Genomic DNA, 20,335 nt, shown 5'->3' with positions numbered 1-20,335 from the left:
TTTGCTCTGGTGGAGGCTAGGTGGAGGCTAGGATGGCAAGGCTGCATCGAAGTCCCAGCGAATCATGGGATGGGTAGACTTGCTGTCCATTAATCTCTACAGTCTGTATGGTTGCCTCTCACAGAGTCTTGTGCCTCTCTAACCACTCTTTGAGAACCAGGCGTTCAGTTTTTGGGAAACTGTGATAGATTCTTTTGGGCTTCCTGAAGCAAATCCTCGTCCACTTTGCAGACTTTACCAAAAGATGTTGTATTTCTACTTCAAGAGAAAGCATTTTTTTTCAGGTTTCTATATGTATACCTGTTAAAGGCAGTGCTACAAGTTTGCCTGCTTTATCACAAAGTAAATCATTTTCAGTCTTCGTTCCTGTGATCTTTATTCCTGTTGATTTAATGCATGTTTCTAAAATTAACAAGGTGCAAAATCCTATCCTGTATGCTTATTTTAGTTTCGCTCTGAAATGGTAATGAGTAGAATCAGCAGTACATAACTCAACACTAAACATTGTGGGTTTAAAGAAAACATTAACATAGAATATACTGAAAGCAGGCCTTATTTTTATATCACATGTCACATATCATCATTATGAGTGAATAGTTATGTCAGACTGTTGGTATATTTGTGTTTGTGGGCATCTAACACTTGATCTGTATCATTTGTTTCACTGCTCTCAGTTGCACATGCACAGAGATCTTTCCACTTATTTGGGTCCTCCCATTTGCTTTGGCTTATACAGTTCTGCTCCTTACACCAATATGACTCCAGTGACTATGACTATATCAGAGACAAATAAGTGATAAGTTGTAACTAAAGTAGGCCCATTGAATCAATGGAACTTACATAGGTGTTGACTCACCAAATCCCCACTGATTCAATGAGCATTTTCTACTGGATTTCAACCATAATGTTACATTTAGAGATGTCTACCAACCCATCTTGAGACTCCCCTGGACTGCAAGGAGAACAAACCTATCCATTCTGAAGGAAATAACCCTGAGTGTTCCCTGGAAGGACAGATCCTGAAGCTGAGGCTCCAATACTTTGGCCATCTCATGAGATGAGAAGACTCCCTGGAAAAGCCCCTGATGTTGGGAAAGTGTGAGGGCAAGAGGAGAAGGCGACGACAGAGGATGAGATGGTTGGACAGTGTCATCGAAGGGACCAACATGAATTTGACACAACTCCGGGAGGCAGTGGAAGACAGAAGGGCCTGGAGTGCTCTGGTCCATGGGGTCACGGAGAATCGGACATGACTTAACGAGTAAACAACAAGAACCAACCCATGCTAAAGAATGACATGAAGTTGCTGCAACTCTGTTTTGTCATCAGGACCTGAGTTACAACGCAGGAATCCCTCGGGCTATTCTTTCCCTTCAGTTGTTGGAACACCACAACTGCTATTAGTTCTATTGATTTGAGGAATATAGTGGGAGGAGAGCTGAAATGGGAGGTGAGAGAGAAGGATGTTATGCATGTCATCCCCTCTCCAAATTGATCTGAGCAATTATTATTATTCCTTTTCAGTTTGCATAACTCAGAATAATATTTTGGAATGTTTGTTGCTATGCAAAAGAGGCTGAATTCCAGTTGATTAACACTGTGGGTGTAAACGCTTGTGATGTCATCATTACTCTTAATTGTAAAGCTTACTAAACACCACCCTTTGAGGTTTTGAGTCTCTCTAGGGATCCCTTTATTCCTGAGGAAGCTTTTGGGGGCCTTGAGAAGGCGGAGCCTTTAATGTCAGAAAATTGCCACCAGATCACTGCTGCCAGGATCAGGAATGCCAGCTATGATCCAGCAGTAATTTTATATATTAAAGATTTCTCCCATCCCGAGGCACGCAAAGGCTTCTCCAGAGCGAAAAGGATCCTTGGAAAGTCTCAGAACCTGAAAAAGGGGAGATAGTAAGTTTTACATTAAATTAAATAGTAATGTTGTGGGTGAAGATATCTTCCCCCCCATACTCTGTTTCCCCGAAAATAAGACCTAACCTGAAAATAAGCCCTAATGCGTTTTTTTGAGCAAAAATTAATATAAGACCCTGTCTTATTTTCGGGGAACCAGGGTAGTTATGCCAACTGGATTCCAGCCACTTTGTGATAAATACTGTTCCATCATTGAGATTTGCAAAAATTGTTACAAAGGGTAAAGTGAGAAGGACATACCAAATACAACAGCCTATATGAATGTTATTACAGTGGTGCCTCGCATAACGAGCGCACCGTTTAACAATGAATCCGCATACCGATGCAGATTTTGCGATCACTAATGCGATCGCATACCGATGTTTCTTCGCATTGCGAGGGGAAACAGCTATTCGGCGGTGGCCGGAACACCCAAAATGGCTGCCAGAACCACCCAAAATGGCCGCCGGAACACCCAAAATGGCCGCCGGAACACCCAAAATGGCCGCCGGAACACCCAAAATGGCCGCCGGAACACCCAAAATGGCCACCGGAACACCCAAAATGGCCGCTGGAACATGGGGAAACATTGCAGAACGGTGAGTTTTGGGCCCATTTGGAACGCATTAAACGTCGTTTAATGGGTTTTTTTGATCCGTATAGCGATGTTTCCCCATAGCGAAGTTTAATCCGGAACGGATTAACCTCGCTATGCGGGGCACCACTGTATATTACAGCTATGTATCGGCTTCATTATATTACATTATTGCTATATATACTGTATATATATATCAAGTATATTATTAGAAACTTTCTGTTTCATTCTGTAGGGTATACAAAGAAGTAGAATCTGTTAAATATGACTATATGATAGAAATTATCATCTTCATCATCATTATCACCACCACCACCATGTTGAGTATCAGGTATATGCATACAAATAAGGGACATACGTATTGTAGGTTTTCTGTATGAAGTGAACTAGTTTGCTACACTGTTTTTGTAACTGATCAGAAAGCTATTAAAATAATTATTGATGTATTTCCTTTAAACAATTCATTACTTTACTTAAGACATCAAGGATTATAGCAATTTCGCTATGAAAAATTCCAGATAAACTTGAAGTTACAAAACAAATAATTACATAAATACATTTTAAGTCACCCCAGACTTTGATTTCTAAAATCAGATTTGAAGCAAACTGGACTTTGTGAAATAACCAACAGGATGTCTGGCTTGCTGCCATGGAAGACGGCTGCATAAGACATCTGCTCCACTTGAATCCTGCTTATAATAAACTAGTAAACGTGAAAGTTGGCAATTAATATTTGCAAATAAACATGGAAATGGAGAGTTCAAAGCACATGGCACAAGAAAGTTGACTGGGTGCCTCTTCAGAAGCAGAAGATCAAAGTGGTTTAGTGGAATCCTTGGAGAACACCGATAGTGAAATGGCGAAGGGTAAGAAGACAGGAAGGGGACGAAAGGAAACCAAAGTAGCCAGTGAGCTCAGCGAAGACATAAAACAGCTTTTAAGACAATTAAGGAAAGCCTTGCAAATGTTAGTGCCAGTGAAAGAAGCACTGGTAGAAATGAAGGCTTACATGAAACAAATAGAGAAGACTGCTAATGATGCTTTTGAACTAGCTCAGCACCAAAAGACTTGAAATGAAGTTATGGAAAATGAATTAAGACTATTGAGAGATAAAGTTGAAGATCAAGAAAACAGTAATCACCTTCAGAATTTAAATATGATGAATTTTAAAAAGGGGAAAAGGAGAGAGGACTTGAGAGATGTAGTCCTGAAATGGATTCAAGACTTTGCTTAGCTTTAAAGATTATGTTGGAAGACTTAAGAAGAGCTCACAGAGTGAGTCCTAAGCAAGAAGCAGCCAAAGAGATACTGTTGTAAGATTCACCCATTACACAGTGGAATTAGCAATACACGGTGCATTAAACAACATAAAGTTGCTGTATGAAAGAGATGAGACTGAAATCTTTCAAGGCTTGGCTGTTGAAATGATTACAAGGTATAAACAGGGGAAGATGTTTACTGAGGCACTCTGAAAGCAAGGAAAGAGATATGTCTGTGGATTTCTCTTCAGATTGATTGTATGGCTTGGATTTTAACTACAATGGACCAACTAGAAGATTTTCTTAAAGAGATGAAGATTTAGATACCTGTGATTGAAAAAAACAAAAACTCAACAAGATAAGAATTCTTAATGAAATAGAATGCAACTATAATTGAAGAGAGTAGAAAGGGGAAAAAAAACTCTATTAAAATGGAAAGACTCTGCTTGAATATTCCCTATGTTCCTCAAGGTTGCTAGTGATACTTTACCTCTTGTAGTAGACAAGTGATCTGTCTATGATATCATACAGCTTTGCTGGACTAACTGTAAGAACATAGGACTCCTGGAAGGGCTGTAGACTGAATCACATTTATATTGTTAAGAAATAGCTTATATACTGTATTTTTTGCTCCATAAGACGCACCTGACCTTAAGACGCACCTAATTTTTAGAGGAGGAACACAGGGAAAAGATATTCTGAACCAAATAGTGTAATAAAATATTTAATAAACTATAACAGAATAACATTTGAACCATGTAAAGTGAACAGCAGTCAACAGTGGCATTAATATAGACCATTATCAGCCAGTGATAAGACCTATACCACTCTACCTATATTTTACATTTCCTTTCATCCACCTCCTCCCCATGCTTATAGAAATGTCTCAATGACAGATGAGATTGTTGTGCAACTCTGCCCAGCTACAGCTCAAGCCTATATTAAGTTAGAAATGGTTTGTCTGATTTGGCACTGCATTGAGAGGTCCTTTTCAGTTGTGTGGAGGATAAATAGTGGAATTAAACTATTTAACAGCTGGTTTTCCTATTTACTTTAGGTTATGCAAAAGAACAGCAACACAAAGCTTAACCTGATCTAATTCAACAGCAGTAGCACATGCTCAGCATAAGACCAAATCTCCATTTTCTGACATAATTGAACGTTTATAGCATGCAAGGCACAACAGGTTAGGCCACACAAAGCCATGAACAATGTTCTTGATGAGCCAAAAAAACTGAATACAAACTATAGTAGCTGAAATCAGGAAGCAGGTACTGTAATCCAGTTAGAAGTCACGAGGCACAGTTAGTTTCCTTGCTGAAACACCCTTTGGAAATACATTCTCTATTAGATGCCCAGAACTATTTATTTATTTATTTATTTATTTATTTATTTATTTATTTATTTATTTATTTATTTAATTTATATGCCGCCCACTCTACCCAAAGGTCTCTGGGCGGCTTACAACAATTAAAATTCAATGCAATAAAATAAAATGATTAAAATACAATTAAAATACAATTAAAATACAATTAAAATACAATTAAAATTGCCATCATTAAGACCCACAGTTAATGTTATTTCAATTAAAAGCCTTCTAGTTGAAAAGTTTGCAAGTTGAATCCAAATTTCCCATAGAAATGCACTGAAAATTAATTAATGCATTTTTTGGGGGGGGGGGGGGAAGGTCAGAAACTTCAAAAAACTTAAAAGAAAGTCACTTGTCAGGTACTGTAGACTGAGCCTGGCTCTTCACAGTGCCTTGGTAGACCCCAGAACAGCCAAAAAAGAGCCCCAAACAGCTAAAAGCCAACAGGCAGCCGGCAGATGGCAGCCATTTTGTGCTGTTCTTCGCTCCTGCTCCTGCTCCTTTCCCCTCCCTTCTCTTCACCTAACAGCTGATCGGCGCTGGTCTGAACACTTCCTAGGCAGCTTTTAAAGCAAGTATGCACGTTTCTACACAAGCAGGTTTCAACTCAAACGGAGCACCTTTTCACCGAAGCACTAACCCCAAACAAACAGCTTTTAAACTAAATTTTACATTTTAAAACGACAATACCAGGCAGTCCCAGGTCTCTCTCCAAGCTCTCTAACTGCTTGGACTAGCAAGGAAGCAGACAAGCAGGCTCTTCACTAACTGAAAGTTTGGATTTCCCCGCTTTCCCTGCCTTCCCTGCATATTAGGTATGCTAATATCTGTGCACTGGAGGATTTTGGGAGGAACATCCAGCCCCTGATGGGGGTTCTGTGGGGCACCCCAAAACACTGAGTAGCTCTCTTGGCCTCTTTCGGGACTGGGGCTGTGCAGCCCTGCTCTGATCAGGAGGTACAGCCGGGGTGTCACCATGCCTTTGGGGGACAGGGCACAGAAAGGGGCAGGAGGTTCAGAGGCCATTCCAACTTATACCTGGCAGGGAAGATACCATGATCATCAAAGTGGTTTTCCCAGGGTGAGGCTCATCTATTGCACTTTGGATGTGCTGACCTCTGTGATTTCCCCAAATATGGAAAAATCAACTGCCTAAGTGGGGGACTTCATTTGTGGTTTCCCCTGGTTTTTCTAGAATTACTCTTTCCCCTTTTGTCCTTGGCTGTTTTCATTGCCTTCTGCCATAGGCCTGTTGGCCTTGCTGGTTTTCCAAGTGGGTTCCAGGAAGCAGATCCTAGAAAGCCAGAAGTGCAGAATGGTGAGGTCCAAACAGCAAGCAGTCTCTGGTGCTATTTCAGAGGTCTCCCAGCATGGCAGCGGGGGGCTTCTGGGTGGTGGTGGTTGAACCCCTTTTTTACTGTATTCGTTCCATAAGACGCACATACTTTCTCCCCCACTATTGGGGGGGGGAAGTGTGTCTTATGGAGCAAAAAATATGGTAAGTATGAAATGGTTGAGAAAAGTTTTTTAAATCCTATATTTATATAGCTATATATTGAAATCCTGAGAAATTTATACATGAGACAGGAAGCAACAGTTAGAACTGGATATGGAACAACGGATTGGTTCAAAATTGGGAAAGGAGTACGACAAGGCTGTATATTGTTTCCCTGCTAATTTAACTTATGGCCAATGCTTTGGCCATCTCGTGAGAAGAGCAGGCTCCCTGGAAAAGCCCCTGATGTTGGGAAAGTGTGAAGGCAAGAGGAAAAGGGGACGATAGAGGATGCGATGGCTAGACAGTGTCATCAAAGCTACCAACATGAATTTGAACAAACTTCGGGAGGCAGTGGAAGACAGGAGGGCCTGGTGTGCTTTGGTTCATGGGGTTACGAGAGTCGGACACGACTTAACAACTAAACAACAACAATAACATATTGAAATGCAGGCTGTTAGACTGAGGAGATTTTGCCACAGGAGCAGTAGTTCTTGGTCCTACAAATTTTAACCCACATGAGGCAACTTGGGAGCCTAAGTGACCTCAATGCCATCAGTTGAGTAGGGAGGGAGGGTGGGAAGAGGGGGAAGGGAGAAAGAGGGGGAGAAAAGAAATAAGGTTGGAGAAGGAGGGAGGGGAATAAGAAGATAAAGGTTATGCAGACATTCTTGTTTTATATGCTTGCAATACAAATACTTAATATATTCTACTTTAATAAGATTAAAAACACAGCTAATGAATTTAATGGATGATATATTAGACAACTTAAATATAATTTCTTTTAACGCACATGGGTTGGGTTCCCCAGCGAAACAATATAGAATTATGTCTTCTATTCATAAATTGGGTTATTGCTACAGGAAACACATCATAGAACAGAAGGGCAATATATTACAAAGCACCCATTCCTAGAAGAACAGTTGAATGCAAATGGAACAAATAAATCCAAGGGGGTAGCAACAATTTTTATGCGAAATGCTAAATTTGAAGTGATAGATCAGTTGAGTGATCCTGATAGTAGATATATATTTGTAAGAGGGAAATTAGGAAATAAATAGATAATTATTGGGTCATATTATGCTCCTAATACAGGCCAAGCAGAATTTACGCAAAAAACTTTTGAGAAAGGTTAGGCAATTTGCATGGGAAGAAATAATTCTGGGAGGGAATGCTAATTCTGCTTTGAATATAAAAAGGGATGCATAATCAAAAACTAGGAAAATGTCTCCTGATGAAGTAAGAATTTGAAAATTATAGGTTTAAGTGATGGATGGAGGTATTGAAATCCTATGGGTAGAGATTACACCTTGTTTTCGAAGAAATAGTCAAGTTATTCAAGGATAGACCATATATTTATTTCAGATTCACTTGTACTATTATTAGCTAAGGTAAATTTTACTCCCATCCTAGGAACTGACTATGCTCCAATAAAACTCATTTTATTGGAATGAATTTTCCAATAACTCATTGGAAAGAATTATTGGAAACTCTTCACTCCAATAACACTCCAATCAATAAGCCCAATATTTGAAAGTTAAATTCTAGCATACTCACAAGCCCACAAATTATTGGGGGGGGGGAATCAAAAGAACATCAAGTTTTTTTTCCTGAAACAAAGGAGAAAGACGAGATGAGGTGAAGCCAACATTTTTATTGGATCTTCCTGAAGTGCATTTAAGAGGGAAATTTATAATGAAGGGGTCAAGATCAAAGAAGGAGAGGAACAGGTTGTAAGAATAATTAGAAGCTAAAATAAAGATACTGTACTTTCAGAAGAACATAAGAAAGTAGGCTCCAATAAAATATTTGCTGAATTGACAAGAACCAAAGCAGAACTAGAGGCCTTAGATATAAGTAAAACCCAAGCAGCAATGGATTGTTTAAGAAGGAATTATTATGAATATGGAAATAAAAACCCTTAATTGCTATTATATGTAGTAAAAAAGAAAGGTCACTAAAAGGGCAATTGTTTCTAGAAAAACAAAGGATTACAGAATGGCAACATCACAGCAACAGAAACATACAATTTTAAAGGAATACTATGAAGTATTGTATGAAACAGAAATATCAGATATAGATATTTTAAAAATGGGACTCAACTGGAGGAAGCAGGGGATATATGTGCTGTTATTTATACATATATAAATTACCAAGAAATAGAGATAAAACACTGAACCTTTTTACTAGTTAATTAATTTGAATGTGGCATAAGTATATGAACATCTTTGCTCCTCCCATTATCTCCATTATGCCCTTTCTTTGGAACATCCTAATCTTAAATTTCAAGATTGTATAACACCTCTGGTCCTATTATAGTGCTTACAATATTAGAAAACTATTGTATTGAATACCAATTTAAAAAAGATAATTCATCAAAGTAATTTATAAACATTTTGTTAAGGAGGAGTATGGCAAGTATATGGGATTTAAAACAGTTTGGGAAGAAAATTTAAATATAAAGAAAATCTAAATACCTGAAGAATCTTGGGTAATGATATTATAGATGACATTTGTGTCCTACAAAATGTTTCATAAAATTAAGAAGGAGGTACCAGATGTTCTGGAGAAACTGTTTCAAAAGGATCATTGGAACATATATAGATCTCCTATTCCGACATCAAATCATAAAGCAATGGATTGGTTGGGCTAGCTAACACAGCAAGAGAGAGCCCCTAATGAATCTTTACTATTGCTCTCATTATTCACTACAGAGAATGGGAATTTAATAAAGAGTTAGAGGCAATCCTTGTGGGGGCTGCAAGAACTGAAACTGCATGAACATGGAGAAAGACTTTCCTTCTAAAGAGTTCTGGACAGAATACGGGCAAGAGCACTGATAGGAAAATTTACTACTCGTGCTTCACTGCTTAGAAGAGAAATAACAGAAAATAATTTAATTAAAGTCTGGCACCCTTTGTTCAGTTTTGATTTGGAATTAAATAGAGAAGATAACATTTTCAGATGTTGGCTGGAGTACTGGTCTGTTGTCTTTTAAATGAATGTATTAATGGACTATAGGAATGGATTGTATTATTCATAGTGGTAAATTTGTTGTGTATGTAATTGTATGGGTATTCAGGTTGTAGGTCTTGTACAAGAAGAATTGTCAATAAAAGTTAAAAAAAGGAGAGAGAGAAATAACAAACAGTGACAATGGAAGCTGAAAGTATAATATGCTCTTATACATAATTAAAACAATTTAAGCCTTGATTGTGTAATTAAAGCTGCTCTTCTGGTAACAAACAGATAATTATCTTTTAATGACCCCATAAATCTTGTCTAATTTAACTGCTATTAATATCTCACTTGAATTTATATAGCCCATTATGAAGAATTTTATTTTCTTTTGTTTTCCCAGGGAGAAGACAGAGCATCTTTTTCAGGAAAAGGAACATATAATTCTGTTTTATTGTCTAAATTCAACACTTGATGTCTACTAGCAATTATGAACATAAGACGGGATGTCTACTTTTAAACAGGTTTGTAAGGATATAACATAAAGTCAGCAGATGTGGTGTTCCCTGAAACATGATATGATAACAGACATTAACTAACATGACTTTAATATAAATAATATGAAAATGAACAAATATGCCTCTCAAAGTTAGCTAGATAGTTATGTATGGAATTCCGATCTGTGGAGCCTGTATAGTCTGATGGCTGTAGTGTGAAGAAAACTATAATTTTCTAGAAGCACAGTAGTGTGACCTATACATAAAAACCAAAGCAAAAGCAAAGTGTGGTGCTTATTTACCACCTCATAGTGCTTAAAGCACTCTCTGAGCAGTTTACAATTTCATTATGCAGGCTACACATTGCCCCTGCCGCCTAGTGAGCTGGGTATTCAGTTTACCAACAACAGAAGGATGGAAGGCTGAGTCAACTTTGAATCAGCTACCTGAGCCCAGGATCAAACTCAGATTGTGAGCAGAGTCTTCACTGCAGTAGTGCAGTCTAACCATTCTGCCATGAGGCTCCTAAAATTGCCAAGGGACCAGATAGACTATAAACAGACTAACTATAAATAGACTATTTGTAAACTAACAAACAGTTGGCTGGATAGCTCAGTGACTTAGTTGTCTGACTGTGGAGCCAAAGGTTGGGGTTCAGCTCCTCACTGTGCCTCTTGCAAGTAGAGCCATCCTGGGTGGTCATGGGCCAGCTGCACAGTCCCAGGGGTTACCCCAGAAGAAGAAAAGGGTAAACCACTTCTGAGTACGCTCTACCTAGAAAACTCTGAAAAGGGTCACCATAAGTCAGAAACGACTTGATGGCACAAGAGTATTATTAATATAACAGGCAGCCAACCTATTAGATAGACGATTTAGATACTATAATATTACCCTACTCTGGAAGCATTCCTAGAAGACGAAGTGCTAACCGAAACAGTGGAACATTGCATCATTATAACATTATTGGATAGGTGAAAATACAAATGGAAGACTGAGCCAGTTCCAAGTCTGTGGGAGAAGAACAGAAGACGAAATGTGAAAAAGGAAATGGGTGTTGTGTGTGAGGAGAAGAAAACAAGAGAGGGTAGCAAGTGAGGAGGGGCTGCAGCTCCCAACTGACCATAGCACCTAGTTGTTTGCAAGCTCATGTATGCATGTGTGGATGATTTGTGCTTTTCTGACTAGGAGGATGTGGATAAAATGAACTCAGGGAGCAGGAAGAAGCAGAGAGACATGTTGAAAAACAACCCTGACAATTGCTTTGTGTTTGAGTGAGAAGCAGTTAGGCGTCAGCTTTTGGGATTTCCCCCTACGTGGTCTCACTTTGTGAAGGCTAGCGAGCACAAGAGACCATCTTGACTGCTGCCATGGGTGTTCTCAACATTCAAGCTGCCCTTTGCCATGTAAAGCTGGGCATCCTTTCTCCTGCTGGCAACGTGGGCATGATATTGTGCAGCAATATCCTGGCTTTTTGAACTGTGGGCACAGAAGCACAAAATCCCACATTCATATACAGGAGGTTTTTTTTAAAGAACTGAATAACTTTCTTAGCCTCTAAGCATGTTATTGACAAACACAGAAAAACAGTGTGCTCACCCCAACCAAACCATAGACTTTGCTATTGTCAGCATCTGGAAACAAAGCTTGCTGCTGCACTGCTACATGTCCAATGTTCTTTGCTGTCTAGTGCCTAAAGCAGCGTAGAGTTGTGATGATATGAAGAATGCCTTGTTTGTGTGTTTCTTATCTTCACATATTTATAATTGTTTTCGGTTGTTTTGATATCTTCTGCTTCTGTAAACATTCTCATTTGCAGAGTTCGCATGTTCTAAGGTCCTAAAATCCAGCACATTTTTTTAAATAGAAACTTCTATTGTACCCACAATCTTTGCAATTCAATGGATCTGAAAACACATATTTGGCTAATCACCATTATTATGGATTTCATTTTGGTTTGACTATCAATTTCTGCAAGCTTCTAGACCTTCAATAACCTGTAATTCTAAGCCTCAACCTCAATATACCAGACTACTGTAGAATTGGACTGTTATGATCACTGGTGGGGTGTGTTATAAGACCTAAAAATGCCATTTTCATGTTAGCAACATACTGTATGAACAACTCCATTACCTCATCACATCTTTTAGTTTACTTCCATGCTAAAATCATCAATGAAACTCATCAAAACAATGTTACATCATTGGCCTTGTTGGCAAGCTTCACTGGAAAACAGGCAATTGTTATGAAAAGTGGCTGATTGTTTAGAAAAATTATGTAAACTATTGTTCTATGCTGTACTTTTAAACATACTTTCATTTTCATGGTAACCTGTTCTACACCACTGCCATCATTTTTACCACCTTATAAATGCAAAATTTCAAATGTTAATTAAATCCAAAATGAAGTCTTTCTAGAAATTAAAATGGCTAAACTGAGGCTATTGTACTTTAGATGTATCATAAGACAAGACTCGCAGAAAAATACATTAATGCTTTTTCTAGTGATGGGATTACAGTAAGAGACAAGGAAGACTTAGCGTGACATGGATTGACTCAATAAATGACACCACAGTTTTTAGTTTGGAAGTTCTTACAAGGGTTAGTAGTGATAGAATCTTCTGAAGGTCATTAATTCATAAGTTGACCATAAATTGGAAGAGACATGACAGTGCATAAGAACACAAACATGAGATATCCTCTTGTGGAACTCCTCCTATGTATTAAGGAATGAATTCACCAGCAAATTGTTGCTAATTAAAGAGTTTCTCTTTGTATTTCATGGCACATGTGACCTGCATGCAATAAGACAATGTCTCACATATCCCAAATTGCAAAAAAGGAACTCTGCTGCTGCAAGTGATTTCATTCCTGCAGTGCAGGTGGAGCTTCAGAAGGAGATACTGGCTGTGGTTTACTGTTATGTCAAGATGGATTGGCAGAACAAATTCTTGTATTTTGCCTGATTTCATTTAGCAGGATCCTGCAGGTTTTTGGGAAGGATTTGGAGGAGAGGGGAGGAGACATGAAATCCAGCTTCTGCCTGCCTTTTTCAGTGAGAAAATACTTGGTTCTACCCCGTTTTGTACCAGAGATGTGGAATTTTTAAATTGTATTTGATAATGTTTATATGTGGGTTGAGAACTTATAAAATTAGTCATAACAATTTTCATTGTAAGGATGTGTCTATATTTATGTTTTTAATGAATGTGCACAAAAATATAGCTGATGCTACTTTAAATTTGTGGCATCACTAGGTGATACTGTAATAATATGCAACAGTGAAAAACATCAGCAGGGACATATAATTTAGCATTTGATGTGCTCCGGATGGGGTTGGCAGTTAAAAGAACATGATTAGTACAAGCCATGAAAATGAGATCTGCAACAGTACTCTGAAAGAGGCCTGCAGGGAAGTGGTATTTATACCAATTAAGTTACAGGAAAAGTATATTAGTTAGGATTTTTATGGATAGCTCTTTGCCATCTCTGTGTTTGCTGCCAGTGAAAATTCAGATTAAAAAGTTGTGCAATATAAATTTCAACTTCCACTGATGAAGACTGTCAGACTGATCCTTTTGGCTTCTATGGTTGGAGTCAGTTTATTCACATGTTGTGTTTTGTTTGCTGCGGAAGACAATCCGCTGAATCTGATTATGCAAAACTGTGTAGAAATATACCCAATACAGTGTATCACACTGCACACAAGCAAATCTGAAAAATGCAAAACCTTTTGGATATATTATCAAACAAGAAAGAAGGAAACACTTTTCTTGAGGGCTGAGCGGCATGGGCTCCAGGATTTTCCAGTCTTTGAGGGTGGTAGTTGTGCTGAGACCCCCCCCCCTTAACATAGAGGCACTGAGATTTGCAATGTAAGAATTCTGTCATGCTGCCCTTGTCTTTCTTGCTTTGAGGATGGCATTGCTATTCCGAGTAGTAATTCTTACCTTTTCCACTCATGAGATCATAATGCCTGACCCAGGATTGACGAGTTCCTTTTTTGGATGACAACTCACGGAGTCCTCAAACCACCATAACTAAAGTAACTGTGCCTACTTATGGGAAACTCTTAGAGCCACCCCTGACATGGGGAAATGTTTTGAGCTCAAGCTAGGCACATGTTTTTCATGTATTAAATAACTCACTGTACTCAGTGAGGCTTCCCTTATTAGACATACTGTTCTGAAAAATCATAAAAGATTGACTGGACTGTGTGGTTTCCCCCGGAAGAAACCGACATGTAATCACTGTCTAAGAATTACTAGACCCTGGTGCTGGAGGGCGGGGTGGGGAGGATAAAAAAAGGGAAGAAAAGCAACTGTCTAGTGTCATGATAGTGAGCAATACCACATAGGCGTAAACTTCGCGGAATCAATGCAACTTAAGGCAGAAAGAGATGTTATAAATCACCCCTCAGTAGAAAAGGAAAATTCCTGCAGACTGATTATGCACGACTATCACAGCATTGCTCACAGCTCAGAATGTGGAAATGAGCTTTCTTTCTTTTGAGACTGTTCTTCGGGATGGGTTTTCTTTTGAAGTCTGATTTCTCAGACACAAAAGTCGAACCTCTGTACAGCAGAACGCTTCAATCTCTAAAGATCTGATTCTGCCCTTTGTTCCAAATAAAGTCTGTTAAATCAAAATGTTAAAGATATTCTTGGGGGACACCAATTAAAAAAAACCCACCATGGGCATATGTTGTTGTTTTGATTTATATATTGCCTCCATTGAGCTAAAGCACTCTTTGGGTAGTTTACAAGGTAATTATGCAAGAAACACTCCCCCCCCCCCGCACCGGTGAGCTAGATAATCAATTTACCTACCTCAGAACAATGAAAGTCTGAGTCAACTTTGAGGTGCCTACCTGAATTTGTCAGGATTGTGGGAAGAAGTTTGACTACAGTACTGCAATTTAACCACTGCACCAAGTGGCTTGCTGTCTGCAAGAAACTAGCATTTATTCTGAGCTGGATGCGGCTCTTTCTCTAATCCAGGTGTCAAGATTGCCCACATACATACCCCTGTTGAGAATTCAGTAATGCTTGAGGATCTAAGTCTTTGCTAATATGAACAGACACTACGTTTAAACCTATTGAATGTATAATTTGGCCCTTTCCAGCATTTTGCAATCTGACTTGCAGTTCAAAATAAGAATGCACAAACATGTATATGAAGGAAAGGTGTGCATGAACATGCACATCTCTAGAGGAAAGGAGGCACAAATGCACTATATTAGGGCAGAATGCTGGCAAAATTGCACACATTAGGAAAAGAACATTTAACGATGCACATGTTAGAAAAAAAAGAACAGAAAAAGTGCATACAAATTTCCATGTGGACATCTTCTGAATAATTTTGCACATTTACAAACTGATGCAAGCAGAAACCAAAATGAAATTGCAATCAGAGGAAACTTAGCAACCCCCTTGGTCCATTCCAACTTGCAAGACAAAATGTGGAAAGGAAATTGTCTATTTTTGTTTTTCCCCAGCTACTATGCCTCCTAGAGGTAATCTGATTGGCCACAGTTGGAAATAAAATGCTGGACTATCTTCATACTTGCATTCTTTCAACTGGTGTTTCCATTCTTTAGACACAGATGTGAGTGCTGATCATAATAATCCTGATGCATCTTTCTGAGGGCATCCTGCTGATTTTTTAGTGCTGTTGAAATGAGCGGTAACTAGACATGCTTATTGAATTGCCTTAACCAAACCCTGTCATTCCCAACTGGTATATTTATGTGGAGGGAAAACATCTGTCAGTGAAGTACAGAAGAGAGTGGCTTTTGATGATGTTTGCTCATCTCCAGTTAGTTACACCTTGAAATCTGCTCCAAAAGTTTGGAAACCCTTTGGAACAGTATGAGAAGTGGTGGCAGGGTGGGTTTTTTTTGGGGGGGAGGACAAAAAGTAGATATTTCCCCCTCCCCTCTTCTACCAACAGATGCTGCCTGTTAGTAGAGAAACACCAGTTGGATAACAGCTGATACATGATGGTAACCGTTCCTTTCAGGGCTGAAAATATGCACATTTTATTTTGTGTACAATCTGAAAAGTTCACTCTTTCATCAGCTACATGAAATAAATGCATACAAACTTTTCATATGGAATATTTGGAGAGTGTAGGAATTGCCTGCACAGAATAGAAATGAGAAGAGCACCTGCTATGTACATTTCATATTACTCACCCCTGTTCTCTGAACGTCCAGAAAAGTTGCCCTTTGGAATGATTTCTCCCATATTGCCAGTTCACTCCCCAATTCCACATTGAAATAATGACTCTTCCCATGTCCAACCACAACGCTGAAACAATATGGTCTCCGGTCTGCAAGTTCATAGTCTTGGTGGATCCCTAAGTATAAGTTTGCTTGGAGCCAGCAATCATTATTAACCCAGAGCTGAAAGATACATTTTTGTAGGTGATATTTCAACAAAGGTAAGCATCATAAAATCTTGCTTAGTCATTCTAACATAATTATTACTGAGGCTCTCCTCCATCATTTAATATATATTTTTTAAAAATTAACTGATTAAACTGATCACTATCAGATCCCCCCCATTCCTATTTGCCCTCATTTATATTCTGTATTGATGAATATAAACTTAATACAGCAAAGATTTCTATGTATATACCTCCCAACAGATGGGTGAACACTGGGAGAACCAGTTCTCTGTAAGTTCAATCTGAGTTTGCTGAAACTAGGTATAATAACCATTTGACCCTCAACAGATGATCGGAGCTGTTAAATGGGAAAGCATCCAAAATCTGTTCAGAGAGTGCACACTCATGCCCATCCTGATGCTCTTTTCTGATTTGTGACAGATTAAATGTTGGTTTTTCTCCACAGGCCCCTATAGTTCAAATGATCAAATACTATCTGATATGAAAAGATTAAAAAGCAATAGTTCTGTCCATGAAGGGAGTTATTTTGGCTATTTTTTCAAAAAATACATTCCTGCACTAAGGAGGGACTAGAAGACCGATGATTCTTTTGCTTCTCTGTAAAATACAACATTTAATCGTTTCAAGGCCGGGTGCATTTATTTACTGATCTATTTGTTAATGTTTCTATCCTAGTATTCCTTGGAGGAGTACAGTGGGGGGGGGGGGAGAGGCTGTTCCACACTTTCTCCTCGTAACAAGTCTCCTCTCTGAGACAAGTCAGGCTGAGAGAGTGTGGCTGGCCGAAGGCCACCTGCTGAATTTCATGGCTGAGGGGAGGTTGGAGCCAAGATTCCCCAAATCTAAGCCCAGCCCTCTAATCAGTGTACCACACAGATTCACGGTGTGTTGGTTTGGAAATACCTATTTTACATAACCGTCTTTGGAGGAGGATAGCTAGACTGGAGAGGTCCTGGTATAGGAGCCAGTATGTATTCCGCCAACACTCTTGGTTGACTCCTCTGTATGATGAATTTTAAAAGGGAAATATTTGCTTCTTTCCCCCCTTATCTCCTTGGCCTTTTTGCCATACAAGGAGTTTCCAGGTTTCTGTTGTCCAGCAAAGTATCCCACCGCTCACATGATGAAGATTAATATGAGTACATCATTACTAGTATTTAAACTGTCCAGATGCTTACTCCACAACAATTTTTTTCTGACTCTCCTGAGCTCTTCCTACTGAACATGACACTAGGGAGCTGGTGCATAGCAGGGCAGTGTATACACGTCAGCCTGAACCCACATTATGAGGTGGAGGTGGCCAGGATCAAAGTAAACCAGCTTGCTTGCTTTCTTGATTGGAAAGCCCTCCAAAGCATGTCACAAAATCCCCGATTTTGGAGGGATCTGGGTAAAGGAAAGACGTGGACAAAAATAAGGCAAGGGAAGGAGAGACTATGAATTATCTGTGTAATACCATATAAGGAAGATGCTCAGGTGGCAGGAAATTATGAAGGAGGGAACTAGGGTATGCTGAGTGACAGCAGTACTCCCAAGGCAGGGAAAGAACATATCTAGCACTCTTGAATCACGGGGCAATCCTTGTGTGAGATCAGTTGGGCTTTATATTGTCTTGTACAGTATGTTAGGATTCTGCTCATTTCTGTTAGACACTAGCTAGGGTAAGGTAAGTACTGTATTGGCTTGTTGAGTTTCACTGTACTGCAGTGATTCCCATCCTCACTGCAGGGTGGATAATTAAGCTTAGGGTAAGCCTTCATAGCAGCATGGGGAATGTGGGGGGAGCCACAGTTAAACATATGCATGCATATCTGTGAAAGGTTGTGTATGTGAGCAGCAGCATGTGTATATATGTGTGTTTGTGTGTATCAGTGTTACATGCACATGAGTGGGAGGAGTAGTGAGTGATCCCCAACCATATGGCCCTCAGTGTGGGAATATGGCCCTTAAGAGTAAAAACGTTAATATTCCCTAGTTTAAAAAAATCCTCCAGTAATAGTGATTGCAAAAGGGGGAATATTCTCTAAAGTTACAACCAATGCCCAAAATCCTTTTAGTTACGCCAACGAGTGTAGCACAAATGGCACAAAGTCTGAAAAAAAAAAAACCTGAACCAAGTTAACAAGTCAGCATAGACATTTATTGTTGTATGCAAAGTCACACGCCTCCGTGCACAAGCAATATCTACATTGCCTTGGTAATTTGTGGATCTTCATCTTCAAAAATTATGATGAATGTAGTGTGCTGGCAAAAAGGATTTTGGCCAATATTTTAATTTATAGAACACTTTATTTCAATGTTAGGGTAGAACTCTAGAACTGAAATGTAGAAGCACACCTAGAGGTGGACTCAGGTAACTGGTATTTTAAAGTTTCCATTACCCACTGCTAAATTGGAAATGGTGCTGATCCATTTGACATACATGTGATGAATACTGTTTAAACATGGGGTGGGCAGCATCAGAATTATGATGCTCAAATGACAAATAACAGGGGCACTGTTAATAACAATAAAATGATATCTTCATATCCATATGCATTTGAATTAAAAATGTCAACTGGAGCAAATGATATTGCCATGTAGATACGTTTTAATAAAGGGTATCTCCTTGGAAATCCTGCACATCAGAGTGAAACAAGCAATATTTTTAATTATGAGTTTATAATATTAGCTTTATGCTCCACAGACTGATTCGTTTAAATATCTTCATAACAGCATCCCTGTGAAGTAACAGAACTGGAAATATTCACCACTGGTGAAAAATCCATTAAAAATCAGTGGAGTCAGACAAGACAAAACATGCTTAATCGTAGTTTGATAGCGAAGTTTTGTTTTTTTGCTTTAAAATATCCCATAGAAAACACTCAGAAGCAAACTGTGTTTGCTTTTTTATATGGGATAAACAAATTATTTGGTATTTTAGGATAGATAAATGGAGAGACAGGTAGACAGACAGACACGTTGCCATCCAGTACTGTCCCATGGTTTACCTGCTCTAAAAATAAATAATAGGTTTCACTCTACGGATATTTATTGTTACCAGTTCTTCTTTTCTTGCCCCTGAAAGTGTGAACTTTGCTTTATACTATAAAGCAAGCAATTTGAAAGCACCCCCCCCCACACACACAAAATGGAGTTCTGGGAGTACAGAGCAGCTGATTGGCTGGCCACTCTACTGTAGTCCCAGTCAGGTCAGAATCTCACTCCACCAACAACATTGCACTCCAGAATTGTTGTTTGGATCAGCAAAGGAAATGGGAAAGAATTTTGTTGGATTTGACAGTCCCAATTGGGTGGCATCTTTCTGAGACTCATGGCAAGAAGAAACACGCTCCACAAGAAGAACGTGGAGAGCTGTGCAGCTTGCCGGGATTTTTTTTTTTGGAAAATAACATGTGCATTTAAAAATGAAAATGGTTTCATCCATGAGGATGTGTGCGATAGGTAAAATATGTAAATAAAATTATTTACATGGAAAAATGTGTAAATTTATTAATTTGTATGTACTATTCTCCAGAAAATCTTATAATGTGATACAAAATCAGGAGAGTGAAAAAAAAAACCGCAGGTTGGATTCTTGTGAGAAGTGTAACAAAGTTGAGATGAGTGTTTCATGGCCCTCAAAACTGCACTGAGAACAGTTATTTGTCCAGCAGACACCTAGCACTGCCAGCACAGTGGAAAGGTATCTTAATTTTAGGACTACCTAAGCCTTACGCCTCCCATAAGTGGGAGCTTCATGAGTTGCATTTCTCCATGTAGGAGCAAAATAAAAAAAATCTTTGTAATTAAAATACAATTAAGCAATGTTTTCTCTTGTGTGACTCCATGGCGAGAGGAAGAAATAT

At 38.9% G+C, this 20,335-nt stretch overlaps 1 protein-coding gene and 1 pseudogene across 4 annotated transcripts in view; one reads left to right on the top strand and one right to left on the bottom strand.

The window, feature by feature from the left end:
• The window catches only part of SNTG2 (syntrophin gamma 2), a 247,830-nt gene that overhangs the window by 19,089 nt on the left and 208,406 nt on the right, over positions 1-20,335 (bottom strand). For all 4 annotated transcript variants that reach the window (XM_073000914.2, XM_073000923.2, XM_073000917.2 and 1 more), the window contains one exon: positions 16,273-16,482. In XM_073000914.2, the coding sequence (XP_072857015.2) occupies positions 16,273-16,482 (210 nt within the window). The remainder of the gene's footprint in view (positions 1-16,272; positions 16,483-20,335) is intronic.
• LOC140703356 (U1 spliceosomal RNA) lies at positions 6,161-6,315 on the top strand (annotated as a pseudogene).

Source organism: Pogona vitticeps, chromosome 1 (assembly GCF_051106095.1).
Source record: "Pogona vitticeps strain Pit_001003342236 chromosome 1, PviZW2.1, whole genome shotgun sequence".
Classification (NCBI taxonomy): domain Eukaryota; kingdom Metazoa; phylum Chordata; class Lepidosauria; order Squamata; family Agamidae; genus Pogona; species Pogona vitticeps.
Note: the sequence above shows the minus strand (reverse complement) of the source record. Positions and strands in the feature narration are given on the sequence as shown.